Here is a 13378-nt window from a genome sequence, read left to right on the forward strand (position 1 = left end):
AATACCCAATGAATGACAAATGGTGCAGTGTTCATTGAAATATATGTCCAAGCTTGTGTTTTTTGCAAAGGCTCTATGCATTCAATGTGTTTCATGAATACATATTTTTGTGATTTTGAAAATTTTCATTCCTTGTTACAAACATATACAGGAAATAATTTCGTTTATCTTTATAAATGTTTTCCTTTTATTATAATTGATGAAAAATAATATCACTGGGATAAGAAGATAAAAAAATATATATTTTCAAATCTGTTATTGCCGTTTTTGCATAGTCCCTTTGCATTAATATGAGTGTATGTTATTTCAATTGTTTTGATTTCGTATCCGTGTTTTGATTCCGCATTCGTGTGTTGACTTAGTGTCCGGGTACTGATTCCGTAATAATTACGCTAAAAGGTTGGTGGAAGGTTGACTATTCTTCATAACATTGCAGTGAACATTAATTTTATAGTCGCCTTACATAAAAGCCATCAAGGTAAGATATATTTATTATCGCATTTAAATAAATTTAAAAGCTGAATTTTATCCATAGACAATGAGCCGATAAAAATGATAAACCTGTCAAGGATCTTGTAATTCTACTGTACGAAACTGCACTGTTATTGTCTGGATTCTCACTGGATGAGTCAGGTGTGCACGCATCTCGCATCTATCTTATGGTCAAGCTGGGTCTTATGGCGGGTTTACATTAGGGAGATCTATAGCTATAGATGGATTTATTCACGCGAAAATAGGTGTAAACGGGTGAGAATAAATATGATACACTTATTCCAAGTATATATAACTTGAATCATATTCAGCATATGTAAACGCTTGTGAATTTCTCACTGGTGATAAATCACTAAAGTTGGATGCAGTTCTACTTCAGGTGAATAAATTCACCGAAAATATGAATATATTCATTATAGAAGTTCACGCTAGTGTAAACGGCTGATGCGATTTCTATAAATCTCATCATATTTCTTCACATGAATATATCACTAGTCTAAACCCACCCTTAGAATCGATAAGGACGAAGCTATGAGCACAGATGATACTCCAGCCGCAACTACTGGTGAAGATGCTCCACCACTAGAGGATGACACCGAGGATGCTTCACACATGGAAGAAGTTGATTAAACATATACGATTTTTAACTACTTAAGTAGCTTTTTGTAATTTTTGAAAGTCTGATTTTGTGTTTTTGGAGTACGGAAACGGTATGCTGAATTGAGTTTCTCGTATCAGTTAGGGTCAACTATTGTAAATTTACATTTTAATTTTGTACCGCGTTATAGCGGCTGCAGAAGATGTATATTCTTGTCATTCGTAATAGCATACCAAGTACTTGAACCGACTACTTGTTAATAATAAATATAAATTATTTAAAAAAGCACAGTTTAACTGGATTGCATTCGAAACTGCCTGTTTTTGTCTGTAGATGATGACTACATCTTTGAATCTAGAGCAGCAATTGCCCGTTTGGAACTACGAATGATTAGAGATCGTTCAAATTCTTTGGAAACGCCTAATCCTATTTTTGGCTACCATTGCTGGTACTAGTTGATAACAAATGAGGATACGACTTCAAAAGTCACAAAATGGCATGTTTTTCCACTGCCATCGCCCACGAGAATTGAGTGAGTGTTCATGGGAGTTCATTCAAGGTAAAAATCTCACCACAGTCGCTTTCGGAAATTGAGTGAGACAATTTTTGAGAGCTGTCACTTCGCATTCGCGCATTAGAATCAGCCCCATTTTCTATCAATCGATGCGAACATCTTTCCGATCTGTTAGGAAATGTTCGAGTTATAAGCATTCGAAATACGGGTAGGGTTAGCACACAAATCGGCAGAACGAATGTATGGGGGAAAAAAAAGTTCTTACAGTTTTCATAAATTTAAACCGTTTAGAGATTAGCGAATTGTCATGTATGGCATATAAAACAAATCTTAGAGAATTTCCGATTCGATTGGTATGCAAATCATGAGAATTCGTTCACAGTAAAAGTAGTTATTAACGTTAACTTTATTTCATAAAAATGTGACCTGTTTCCTGATTTGGCACCCTTCCTGAAAGACGTAGTTCTACGTCAAAAATTACATCCGTACGACTCTTGCAGTTTTCTTTCCTCCAAAATATCTAAAAGCTAAAATACCTCTTTACTTAGTCGCTTACGTAAAACTTGTTCGAAAACAGGCTAGAATATAAGCCCTGTGGAGACCCGACTTACTGGCCAATCAACGTAAGAACAATTTTAATGTTACGCGCAAAGCAAGTTAATTCAAGTATTAGGACTGAATCATGGACCCCCTTCATATCAAAGAAGATTGAAGCCACTCGCTCCTTTCGGGTGAAAGCTATCTGAATTTCTAAAGAAAGCACCACAAGACAATCATTTGTCGGGATTGAGTTTCGTCAGCGGCATCTAAGCGCTGAATTTACGTAAAAGATAAGAAAAATTCCAAAGATAAGGATGTCATCTACTGAACGATGATTTTCTAGGGCCTACATTCAATTTTTAAAATAATCTTTTTATTTCTGATATTTTTTCTTTCTCCTCCACGACGTTGTTTCTGGCATTGTGTACTTTTTTATTTCCCTTCCTACCGCCTCCTCTTCGCGCGCACAGTTGTTATCTATTCATCGTCCCATTGCTTCCTCTTCTTAAGATCAATATTTCATCTTTTTGTTTGTTTGCTTGCTTGCTTTCACTAATCGTTATTTATAATTATAATATTTTTGCATTTCCATTTTTTAATATGGTAATTATATTGTATTTACGATTTTTAATCCTTTGTTTTGCGCTCCGAAGACCCCCGCTTCCGCCCTGATCCCACTAACACTCGAGTTTCTCTGCTTTTCCGTGTTCTTCTACTCGAAATATACTAAGCTAACCTCTTTGCTGCCTTTTTTGTTCGTATGCTCGATGAGGGCATGCTCTCGAAGACTAATATTTTTACTTGTCTGTCGAGTCGTATTGGAAATCATGTGACAGCCCATTCTTCGTATCTTGCTGACTCGTTTTTAAGAATGAAAATGATTCAAGATACTAAGATGATTCGAAATGAAAAAACGATATTTTCATAACAAAAATAATCTAAAACACTTTGAATCCGAGAAGGGGAATGGATCGGTTATGTTCAATCGGAATGGGATATCTTCGCAAATGGAAACCGCTCGCCCCATCAGCCCTTATTCGATATTTTTTCATCTGGGACGGCTAAGAGCTCAATAATTCAACTCTCTCTCTCTCTTGTGGATTGAACATCACTTGATTATAGAATAGTCATTATACATATTTGCGTACGTACGATACGGTTCCTTTCGTTTACGTTGTGTGTTGTGTAACTCTTCGTCCTTCAGCCAGTTGCTGTTGTTACACACGAATAAATATTCGAAAATATGAAAATGATTTCCGGTTACAACTCGCTCGCGCATTGACACTATATCCATTCCCTTTTTTATTTCAGCTCATCATTCATACACCACGCAAACATTCACAGCTGCGAACCGAAATATCAATGTGTGTAAAGTAACAGCTGATAAAAATTATTCCTAGCCAGTGTGTGCACGTACGACTTAGTAAAAACAAAAAAAAAACGCTGCGAAAAAGGTCAATAAATAGTGATAAAAATTTCATCTTAGAATTAATGTAAAGAACAAAAAAAAAGTCGGCTAAAATAAATAAAAGGCACCACCTACTTGCTAATAGAGAAACAAAAAAAACATAACGTTACACACTCACATTTTCTCGTTCATACACTCTTGCACACGGAATTCGGTTGCCACCACACCACCACACTTCCTTCACGCACAAAATGTGTGTCCTCTTCGAAGAGATAGTTTTGATTACTATTGCGAAATATTGAATCATTGTTTACTCCTCCTTTACTCCTCATTTTTTGAGTGGGTTTTGTTTCCGTTTCTTTGTTTTTTTTCGTTCATAAATATAAAAGATTTCGACTTCTAATTTTACATTTGCTTTTTTGTTTGTTCTCTTCTGTTGGGTGTGTGAGTGTGTGGTTTTTGTTTTATAGTACTTTCATTATCTTTTATATATCCTGTCGTGTAGTTTTTTTAATTCTTTATTTATAATTAATGAAATTCTTAACCCTTAATTCAAATATCTATGTATTTGTAATAATTACTTTTTGTTCTGTGTGTGTAAGTTTGTATGTGTTTTTTTTTGTTTCACCCCTCCTTTCTACTTGGGGTTTCTATCTTAGTTAATTCGTTTAACTAAACGATTGCGCGCATACTTACACTCGATCAAACACACACTCTCGCGTTTCGCTTTGTGTTTTTTGCTTGAATATTTTGTTCTCTTCAGAAAGGCATACTGAACAGATGACGCCTATCGGGGAATACTTGCAGCCGTCTCTATAACCGGGGTCCCGTGTGGTAGGAGCTGTGAGGCAGGCCCGGACTCGCTCGATGCAGGGAGTACGGTGAATTGGAGCGCTGCGAGTAAGACGATGGCGGTAGGGCTTGTGACTGTTGCTGCTGGTGCTGTTGCGAGCCTCCGGAAGATCCTCCTAGAGCGGCTATTCGTGCACTACTCAGGCCACTACTTCCTAAACCTAGGCCGTCAACACCACTACTACCACCACCTAACGCGGATCCCGAGGCGGATGAGGGATGCCCACGGGTCATATAGTGGTGGAAATTGCTCGGCGATTGTGTTGCTGCTAGACGATGATGCTGGAAGGATGAAACGGAATAAGTATTGGTGGCTTCTGATGATACAGTGTGAGGAAATTTGTTTGGTTACACATGGTTAGGTTCTAGGCTTTTATAATTAGTTGGAAGAAAGACGCAAATGAGGGAGGGAAAAATCGTTGAAGCTGACCCGGCAAACCTCCTTCCGCCCGAATGGATTTTTTGTTTTCATTCACGTTTTCTTACTAAGCGAACGATCGTGGGTCCAATCGCACAACTCTTCATTGATTGATCTTCTAAATGACTCTTTATAGTTTCCTTTTACTATAAATTTCCTAGTACTTCCACCAAAACTCGTCATTATAATAAAAAATATTTTCAAACACAATTCTCATTCAAGATTCATCAATCACTTGCAAATAACATGCTTTTCCATTACATGGAATACATGTTTGATTCAGAGAATATAATAAAATAAAGACAGCTCAAATCGAACGAAACGTCGCGTTGGGCGACAAACGTGTTAAAAATTCGTACAGCAATACTATATCCCTTGAGGTGACCTAATTTTTTTGGCTGTTACTTTCCAACGAAATCAAATATCGGAAAATAATTTCAATCATTTCACATGAAAAAAATAGTTTTTTCGACCTTCCAGACCGGGTTCTCCTCTTAAGCTGCATTTTAAAAACGGATACTGTGCATTAGAGTGCCAATGGATGTATGGGAAAAAAGTGTCCCTCGAATTTTTAAAGCGAACTTGATTAAAAATGTTGCAAACTATTAGCTCGATCGGACTTCATTTACTAGTGTCGCACAGCGGTCAAAGTTTGAGTTTTTTGAAAACCGAAAAATCACCCAGGAATCACCAAGGAAATCGGGGTTTTCGAAAAAAATATGTTGATGCCAAATGTATTAGAATTGCATGAAACGTGCAGATTTACTGTTATCTCGAAAAAAATATTTTGTCAAAAATTGACTTTTCGGCCCTTTTCCGGTACACGTTTTTCTCTGAAAAATCGATTTTTGACGAAATTTCCAGAGTGTCCCAGAGCGTCGATTTTTGATAAAAAAAAAAATGGGTAGGTTATATCTATGATATAACCGCAAGGTTGACTTGGGGCTACTTTAGCTTAGCAATCATTTGTTTGTATTCAATCTATTTGCTTTGTGATTGAAAAGATTGTATAATGCCATGTAAGGTCAATTCACGCATTGTGATAGATTATGTTCTTCGTTACAAGTAAATTTGATGACAGTTCTTTTTCGTTTTGTTTAATGCCTAGGACAAAACATGTGAACGGAAGAATTATCAAACGATTATTTTATTTTACGTTTCCTTCTGAAGTTTGCATCCCTCAACTGTATGTACTTCTCGAAACGCGAATTTGCTTGATTTGATGAACTTCAGGCACTCAGTTTCGATTCTGACATGTACGTCGAACGCACATTGTTTAATCAATATCAATACGCGTTTTCGCAGCAAATGGTTATCAATATTTTGCCTAATCATCAAATGGTATGCGTAGAAATTCAGTGAGCAGAAGATATGAAGGCATATCCTTCAATGCAATCTTGAATAACCGAGCCAAAGCGTTATGTTCGTATCCACTCTTGCAATCTGTGTTAGGAAAACACTTTTCGGAGTGCAAAAAAAAAAATGCGGGTGCAGAAGTACCTCCGGCTTGCATGGATCAACAACTTCAACTTCTACTTTTTATACTATAGAGGATTCAAACAGGAAAGTTCATTCGCCTCTAGTGTGTGCACGATTTTTCCAGGTCTTAAGTTTAGGAGACCGTGTTAAGGAAACATATTCTAGTTTGCACAAAGGCAAGCGAGTACAAAAGTACTCGCAGTTTGCATTCATTTGCAAAGCCGATTTCCCCAGACATCTTGATTTTGAAGTCAGTGTTGGGGAAACACATTTCAGTCGAAACAAAAATACCCCCGACTTTCATGTATTTGCAATGCCAATTTCTTCAAGGCTGCTTGGTTTCGATGGCTGTGTTAGGGAAACCGTAAATCAAGCCAATCGAAACGAGGCAGTTAGGGCGTTTAGATAACGCCTAACATTTTACAGTTTTTCAATTGTTTATCTAATGGAAAATAACATTTTATTAATTGCGATAGAAACGTAGAAATATTCCCTATCAAATGATGCGAAAATCTTTCCGATCCAGTAAAAAATGTTCGAGTTATAAGCATTTGGAATCTTGCATTTTTTCCTGCATGTTCTGTGTTTAGGTTTTGATTTTACCCCCCCATATTCTCCGGTTAGACGTAGTCCCACGTCAAAATTTTCGAGATGACGGTAGATCTCGACGTTTCATGCAATTTGAAGACATTTGGCATCAAATTTTTTTTTTCGAAAACCCCGATTTCCATTACTCCCCCCTTGGGTGATTATTCGGTTTTCAAAAAACTCAAACTTTGAACGCTGTGCGACACTAGTAAATGAAGTCCGATCGGGCTGATATTTTGCAAGGGGTAGTTTTCGTGGGAATCAACATTTTTAATCTATTTCGCTTTGAAAATTCGAGATGGCCATTTTCATTGGCACTCGACCCCACACGTTTTTTTTTCCGAAAATTTCAAATTTCACCCCCTCCCCCAGCCCTTGATTAGGAGTTCATAACCAAAATGACTCGAACATAGATTCAGCACCTTCGAAAACCCCGGCACACCAAATTTCAAGGCATTTCCATTCATTTTTCGATTGAATGCCGCCCAGAATTTCTGAGGGACCACTGTGTACCAATGCCCATTGCCTATCATCTCACCACACCCCAGACAGTTTCTTCGAGCCAGTACAAGCCAGAAAAACTATATTTGACGATAAATTCCCTGCTCAGAACGGAACGGGAATAAGCACCACGCTTAATACTAGGTCAAGGAAGCCACAACAGCCTAATTTTTAATGGTGTGCATTTAAATGAACCCCCCACCGCAATATGAAAACTTCCAATTCAATTAAAGCAGTGATTTTCAACCGGTGGGGAATTTGGTCATTAAAAGGGGGGAATTGTGCAAGGGAATATTGTACATTTACAATTATTTTTTGCACATTACAGAATTTTGTTGGATACGCTAAAATTTGTGATCTTCCGCAAACATTTGCAAATCCGAGATGTGATGTTCAATTGAACAACTTCACAATGTTTGAAAGACTTTCGTCAGTAAATGATGATGGAACAGACGACCAAGCAGTACAGAAGACCATTAAACGGAAATTGTACAGCATTTGTCAAGAGTTTTTACAACAAGTTAAAAACTCATTTTCCTTTTATCAAAGAACAAGATCTGGATATGGTTTGAAATCTCTTCCGAGTGGCAGTGACGAAATAAACAAACTCATCGATCTTCAAATGATCGAGTCTTATCCTGATATCTATATATATATATTTCTGTCTGTCTGTCTGATTCTTATGGACTCGGGAACTACTGAACCGATCAACATGGAAATTGGTATGTAGGGGTTTTTGGGCTCTCTAAGGGGGGGGGGGGGGGGTCTGCCAAACAAATGAAAAACAAATTTCTGCATTACTCGAGAATTATTCAAGCAAATGAAATCAAATTAGGCATATTGAGATTTTAGGGTGCAATAAATGTTTCCATGGTAGTTATGGTGTGGAGAGGGGATGGTCTGCCATACAAATGAAACACAAATTTCTGCATAACTCGAGAACTAATCAAGCAAATGGAGCCAAATTAAGCTTATGAATAAATGTTAGACTCACCACCCTCCTCTCTAAGGGGGGCTGCCATACTAATGAAACACAAATTTCTACGTTACTCGAGAATTAATCAAGCAAATGAAACCTAATTTTGCATGTGAAGGTTTTAGGGTGCAATAACTGTTTCTATGATGGTTAGACTCTCCACTCCCTTTCTAAGGGGGAGCTGCCATACAAATGAAATACAAATTTCTGCATTACTCGCGAATTAATCAAGTAAATGAAACCAAATTTGGGATATGGAGGTTTTAGGATGCAATAAATGTTTCTATGATGGTTCGACACTCCTCCCCCTCTCTTAGGATGGGCTGTCATACCCTCCCTGTCTAAGGGAGAGCTGCCATACAAATGAAAAACAAATTTCTGCATAACTGTAAAACTAATCAAGCAAATGGAGCCGGATTTGGCATGTGAAGATTTTAGGAGACACGAAACGTTTCTGTGGTGAGTAGACTTCCCCCTCTCTAAGGGGTGAAGAGAAGAGGGGTCTGTCTTTATTCTATCATATTTTTTGTATCAAACATTTATTCCATGTAATGGAGAAACATGTTTTTTGCAAGTGGCAAGTGGGAGATGTGATGGAGCAAAAAAAGGTTTAAAACCCCTGAATTGAATTTTAAATCGAATCAAATTTACCTGCAAATTGTGTAAACCCATGGCTGCCGCCGCACCGATCATATGGCTGGGGCCATCGCCCAGGTCCAGGTGCAAACTTTCCGGCATATCACCGAGCTGCAGCTGACCGAGGGAAGCGGTTGCCATCGCCACATCTGGCATGATGTCCGACAAGTGTCCTTCGGAGCAGGCACCCGCCGAATCCGCCGATTGGGTACCGGCGGGTGCTGACAGCCTGTATGCAACCACATCCCCACCGGGGATAAGCGAAGGTAGATCCTGGCGTCGATGTGTCCCTATAATACTTGCACTTGGCCCGAGCATACCTCCCTGGGGAACATGCAAACCGCCCCCGGTGACTCCGGCGCCGTGCGGAATCACTTGCGTTGACGGTTGAGGTTGCTGCCGGGGGAATGTCATATTGCGGCCGAAACAGGCCACATTCTGTGGAATAATATCGTTTGGCAGTGCCGGCGAAGGCGGTGGAGTTGTGTCCTCATCCAGTGATTGATTGCTCGCGCGAATATCACCATCCTGAGTCTTCGGCGTGGAACCGTCCGCATCCAGACAGTAGCAGTTGGAGTTGTCCAGCAGATCAGCTACCTCGTCGGGGAAGTTGAACTCACGGACCACCCTCAGTCGTATCTGGCGGTTGATTTCATGACGATTGGATAGCTGTAGTGTCAGCGCTCGCTGACAGCTTGGCGACTGTCTCAGCTTTTGTTCCCTTTTCTGCATAGCTTCCATTGTGGTCGGATCAGGCGCCGGGATCGAAGCAGCCGCAGCGGCTACCACATCCACTCCAGCCGTGCCACCTCCGCTAATGTTTCCACTCGCATTACTATTCAAGCGGGACACCATGTACAGGGTGTCCGGAATATCGGGCATGTGACGTGAACGTCGCATTCTCAGTATCTCCACCTGCTGAGAGGCGATGTGGTCTTCAAGAAGCACCTTAACCTCTTCGTAGTACGGCATGAAAAGCCTCGGACGCACAAACAGTCCATGATTCTTACCGCCCCGAATCCATGCATTGATCCGCAGGCTCTCGCGATCATCTCCAATCATGTGCGACGGTGGCGTACTCACCAGACCCCTCCGAATGGCTTGATTCAATATCTCATTGCTTGGTGGTAACACGTGATCCATACGAACATGTGGCAACAGTTCGGAAAGAATCTCGCGCAATTCAACATCGCTGAGATCTCTTTTTTTGATCCCCTTTCGCGTGACGGAGTGAGCCGTATGGCTCAGCAAATTCGGCTCGCGGTCTTCCATCCGTCGGATAAGCTCCTGTTCACCCCATTTTAACACAGCCTGCAGCACCTCCAGCTCGGATGCCTGAAGGAAGTTATTTTTGAGCGCCTGAATCAGTTGTGATTTGTCGAGTTGGAAGAGCACAGGAGATCCGACGATAGCGGAGAACTCCTCCCTCAGATAGTGGCAAGCTTGTCGGTATACCCAGGCGGAACCGTAAGGCTGGCTACCCCAGCGGAGCACCGTCGCCAGCGTATCGAGCGAAAGCCATTCGAGAATCAAATCCTCACAGCCCTGCGCCAAGATGTCCAGCTCTAGAAAACGTCCGATCTGATACAGTTCCATGGCTTCCTCCAGCGGAGACGGTCGGGTGCGGCCAGTATGTGTAAGCGCCTGCACTTCGCCGAGACTCCCGGCCCCACTTCCGCACCCATTACCACGTAGAATCAACGAAAGATCAACCGTGTCTAGGTAAATCGCGTGGAGCAAAACACGCGCATAGCGCTTCGGTATAACGGTCTCATCCAGTACGATTCGCGTCGGGACATGCAGCGAGCGATCCGTTCCGTGCAACTGATGCTCCTCGTTAATGTTACGTGTCCGTCGCTGGATCATATTTTTGAAGAAAGGCGATCGCGCACTAAGGACAGCCTTGTGGCAGGGCAGTTCCAGCTTCGGACGGAAGCCGTACTCCGAACTGCCAGAATCGGGCCGATGGTAGTCGCCACCCTCGGAGGTGAACACTATGGCGGCATCTGCGTAATCACCGCTCTCGAGCAGATAGCGCAGGTCGTTCTCCAGCGGATTCGGTATGCCGAAGTCCTCCCCTAATCTACGTAGCAGACTTACATCTATGGTCGGATCGTGTGTACATAAATCTCCTGTATACAGATATCTCAGCAACGACGAAAACATCGGAACGTCCACCGGCGAGGAGCGCAGTTCCAGACAGATCCGAGCTCCGTACCCTGGACAGCCGGCGAGCAAATCCCGAAAGTATGGACAACGTGCGGAGAGGAGTGCACGGTGCACAGGGAATACGGTTCCCCGAAATACCAGATCACAGTCGGTGCAGTGTTTGTAATCGTACAAACTGGCGAGATCCTGTTTGAACGTGGTGGCCGGAGGTCGAGCAAGTTCGGCCTGTACCGAGAGGTCTTTCAGAGCAGCCAGCGACTCGTATTCCTCCAACAAAGCGGACAGTTCGATTGGGTTCCAACTGGAGACGAACTCCCGCAGCACTCTGCCGTGATCACATGCTTTCGACGATCGACGTCGCCGTATCAGCTTCTTCTTCAGTGTCGCAAAACCGGTTACCTTCTTCCGTCGCTCTCGCACAATAACTCCGACCACTCCACCTCCTCCTCCTCCGCCCACAATGCCTCCAACACCACCGGGTCCACCACCGAAATGTCCGCCGTATGGTCCTCCGCCAGCCGATGTCAGTGGTGTGGTAGTCGTTGCAGTCGTCGCTGTCGGACCCGCGAATCCCGAGATACCACCGCCACCACCCCCGGGACCACCCGGACAATCAGTTGATGCCGTCGCCCCCATCTCCGTAATGCATGTATCGCTTTTGCTCTCGCACCAGTATTGCAGTCCACAGGGCACCAAACATCCCCATAGACCGAGATTCATTTTTTAGCGGCTGCTGCGGCCAACGGTTGATCTGTGGAGGAAAAGGGAAGCAAGAGAGAAAAAAAAACATTTCAGTGATACCATCAAAACAAAGAACGAAAGAAACAAAATTCAATGATTGACAATTGCGTGAGATCCAAACGAAAATCGCTGCCAAGGGCATTGCATTGATGTGATGTGATGGGGGGAAACAAAGAACGGAAAGAAAATTCCTTCCCAATAGTTTCCGACACGCCACATATCACGTGAGTAGAGTACTATGTGGTGGTGGCCGCAGCGGTGAGGTTCAGCTGTTTTTGTGTTTGGATTTTCCCCGCTGGCGATGAGCGGAGAACGAAGGACAGGGCAGTCGGACGGGTGGACTGAGGAGGAAGCGTGAAGATGCACATGAATTTCAAGGATAACGCTTTCTCTTGCTCGCTTCGTGCAGCGCAACAACTATCTCACGTGTAGCAGCACCAAAGGCATCATAACTTTGCGGACGGACAACAAACCATTTTTGATCCGTTCATTTCCGATGAGGTTTTGACTGGCGTGCAGTAGAAAAGAAACAAAGAGTGGCGCAAGGCGGATAGGCAGAACCGAAAAGCGGATTCAAACGCCAATAATGTAGGGAACTGGGCCACAATAATTCGTTTGGTGGCCAAGTGGCGATGGAATTAACGACACAATACACACGCAAACACAAAAGGTGAATTAATTAGAGGGAGAGGGTACGAAAACACAGCGCGCGGATTTTCCAATTCGTCTGCTGCTGTTGCTGCCACTCGTGGGAAGGAAACATCTGATGTGATGGGTGCGCTGATTGATGGTAATAAAATGGGGTTTATGTTTTCCGTGGTTTAATCCATCTTGGGAAACTGCTTGTCTGTGCGAAATCAACCACAGGGATAGGGATCAGAAGATTGTGGACTTCATTTTCATGTTTTCTAACATATGTTCATTCATAAAACAATTATTTTGACGTAGGACTACGTCTTACATTAAGGGGGCAGGTCACGTTTTTATGAAATAAAGTTAACGTTAATAAATATTTTTGCTGCGAACGAATTTTAACGATTTGCATACCAATCGAATCAGAATCTTTCTAAGATTTGTTTGATATGCTATACATTACAATCCTATAGTCTGAATATGGTTTAAATTGATGAAAATTGGAAGCATTCCCATTTCCCCATACATTTGTTCTGTCCATTTGGGTGCTTTCCCGAACAGAGCTGTCAATAACGAGCAACTTATGCAGCCGCTAGAATAGAAACAGTCGGAGACGAATGAATCGTTGGATTTAAAGTCTCCGTAAATAGAGGAAAAGAAGAAGAAGAAGAAGAATAGAAACTACGAAGGGGGATAGCGAAAAGAGAATATTTGGGAAGTAAGCTGTTGCTAGCGTATAAGTATTGCATCTCCTCTGAGGGAAATTCTCAGAATCTTTCTGTGCCCGAAACAACAAGGATCAGCTTATTCTGCTCGTTTTGTATTTTATGTTT

General features: G+C 41.9%; 1 protein-coding gene and 1 long non-coding RNA gene across 5 annotated transcripts in view; one reads left to right on the top strand and one right to left on the bottom strand.

Annotated features, from left to right (window-relative positions):
• Positions 1-340: 340 nt before the first annotated feature.
• Positions 341-1334, top strand: LOC129763288 (uncharacterized). Of its 2 annotated transcripts, none has more exons than XR_008740877.1 (3): positions 341-478; positions 536-747; positions 804-1334. It is a non-coding gene; the product is annotated as an uncharacterized LOC129763288 (long non-coding RNA). The 2 variants fall into 2 exon arrangements; XR_008740876.1 differs by having other exon boundaries at positions 1005-1334.
• A 1186-nt stretch (positions 1335-2520) lies between these two features.
• The window catches only part of LOC129778170 (BTB/POZ domain-containing protein 7), a 40522-nt gene continuing 29664 nt past the window's right edge, over positions 2521-13378 (bottom strand). For all 3 annotated transcript variants that reach the window (XM_055784927.1, XM_055784919.1, XM_055784911.1), the window contains 2 exons: positions 9018-11922; positions 2521-4686 (listed from right to left, as the gene is read on the bottom strand). In XM_055784927.1, coding sequence (XP_055640902.1) covers positions 4366-4686; positions 9018-11891 — 3195 coding nt within the window. In that variant the 5' untranslated portion in view covers positions 11892-11922 and the 3' untranslated portion in view covers positions 2521-4365. The remainder of the gene's footprint in view (positions 4687-9017; positions 11923-13378) is intronic.

This window comes from Toxorhynchites rutilus, chromosome 1 (genome assembly GCF_029784135.1).
Source record: "Toxorhynchites rutilus septentrionalis strain SRP chromosome 1, ASM2978413v1, whole genome shotgun sequence".
In the NCBI taxonomy this organism is placed as follows: Eukaryota; Metazoa; Arthropoda; class Insecta; order Diptera; family Culicidae; genus Toxorhynchites; species Toxorhynchites rutilus.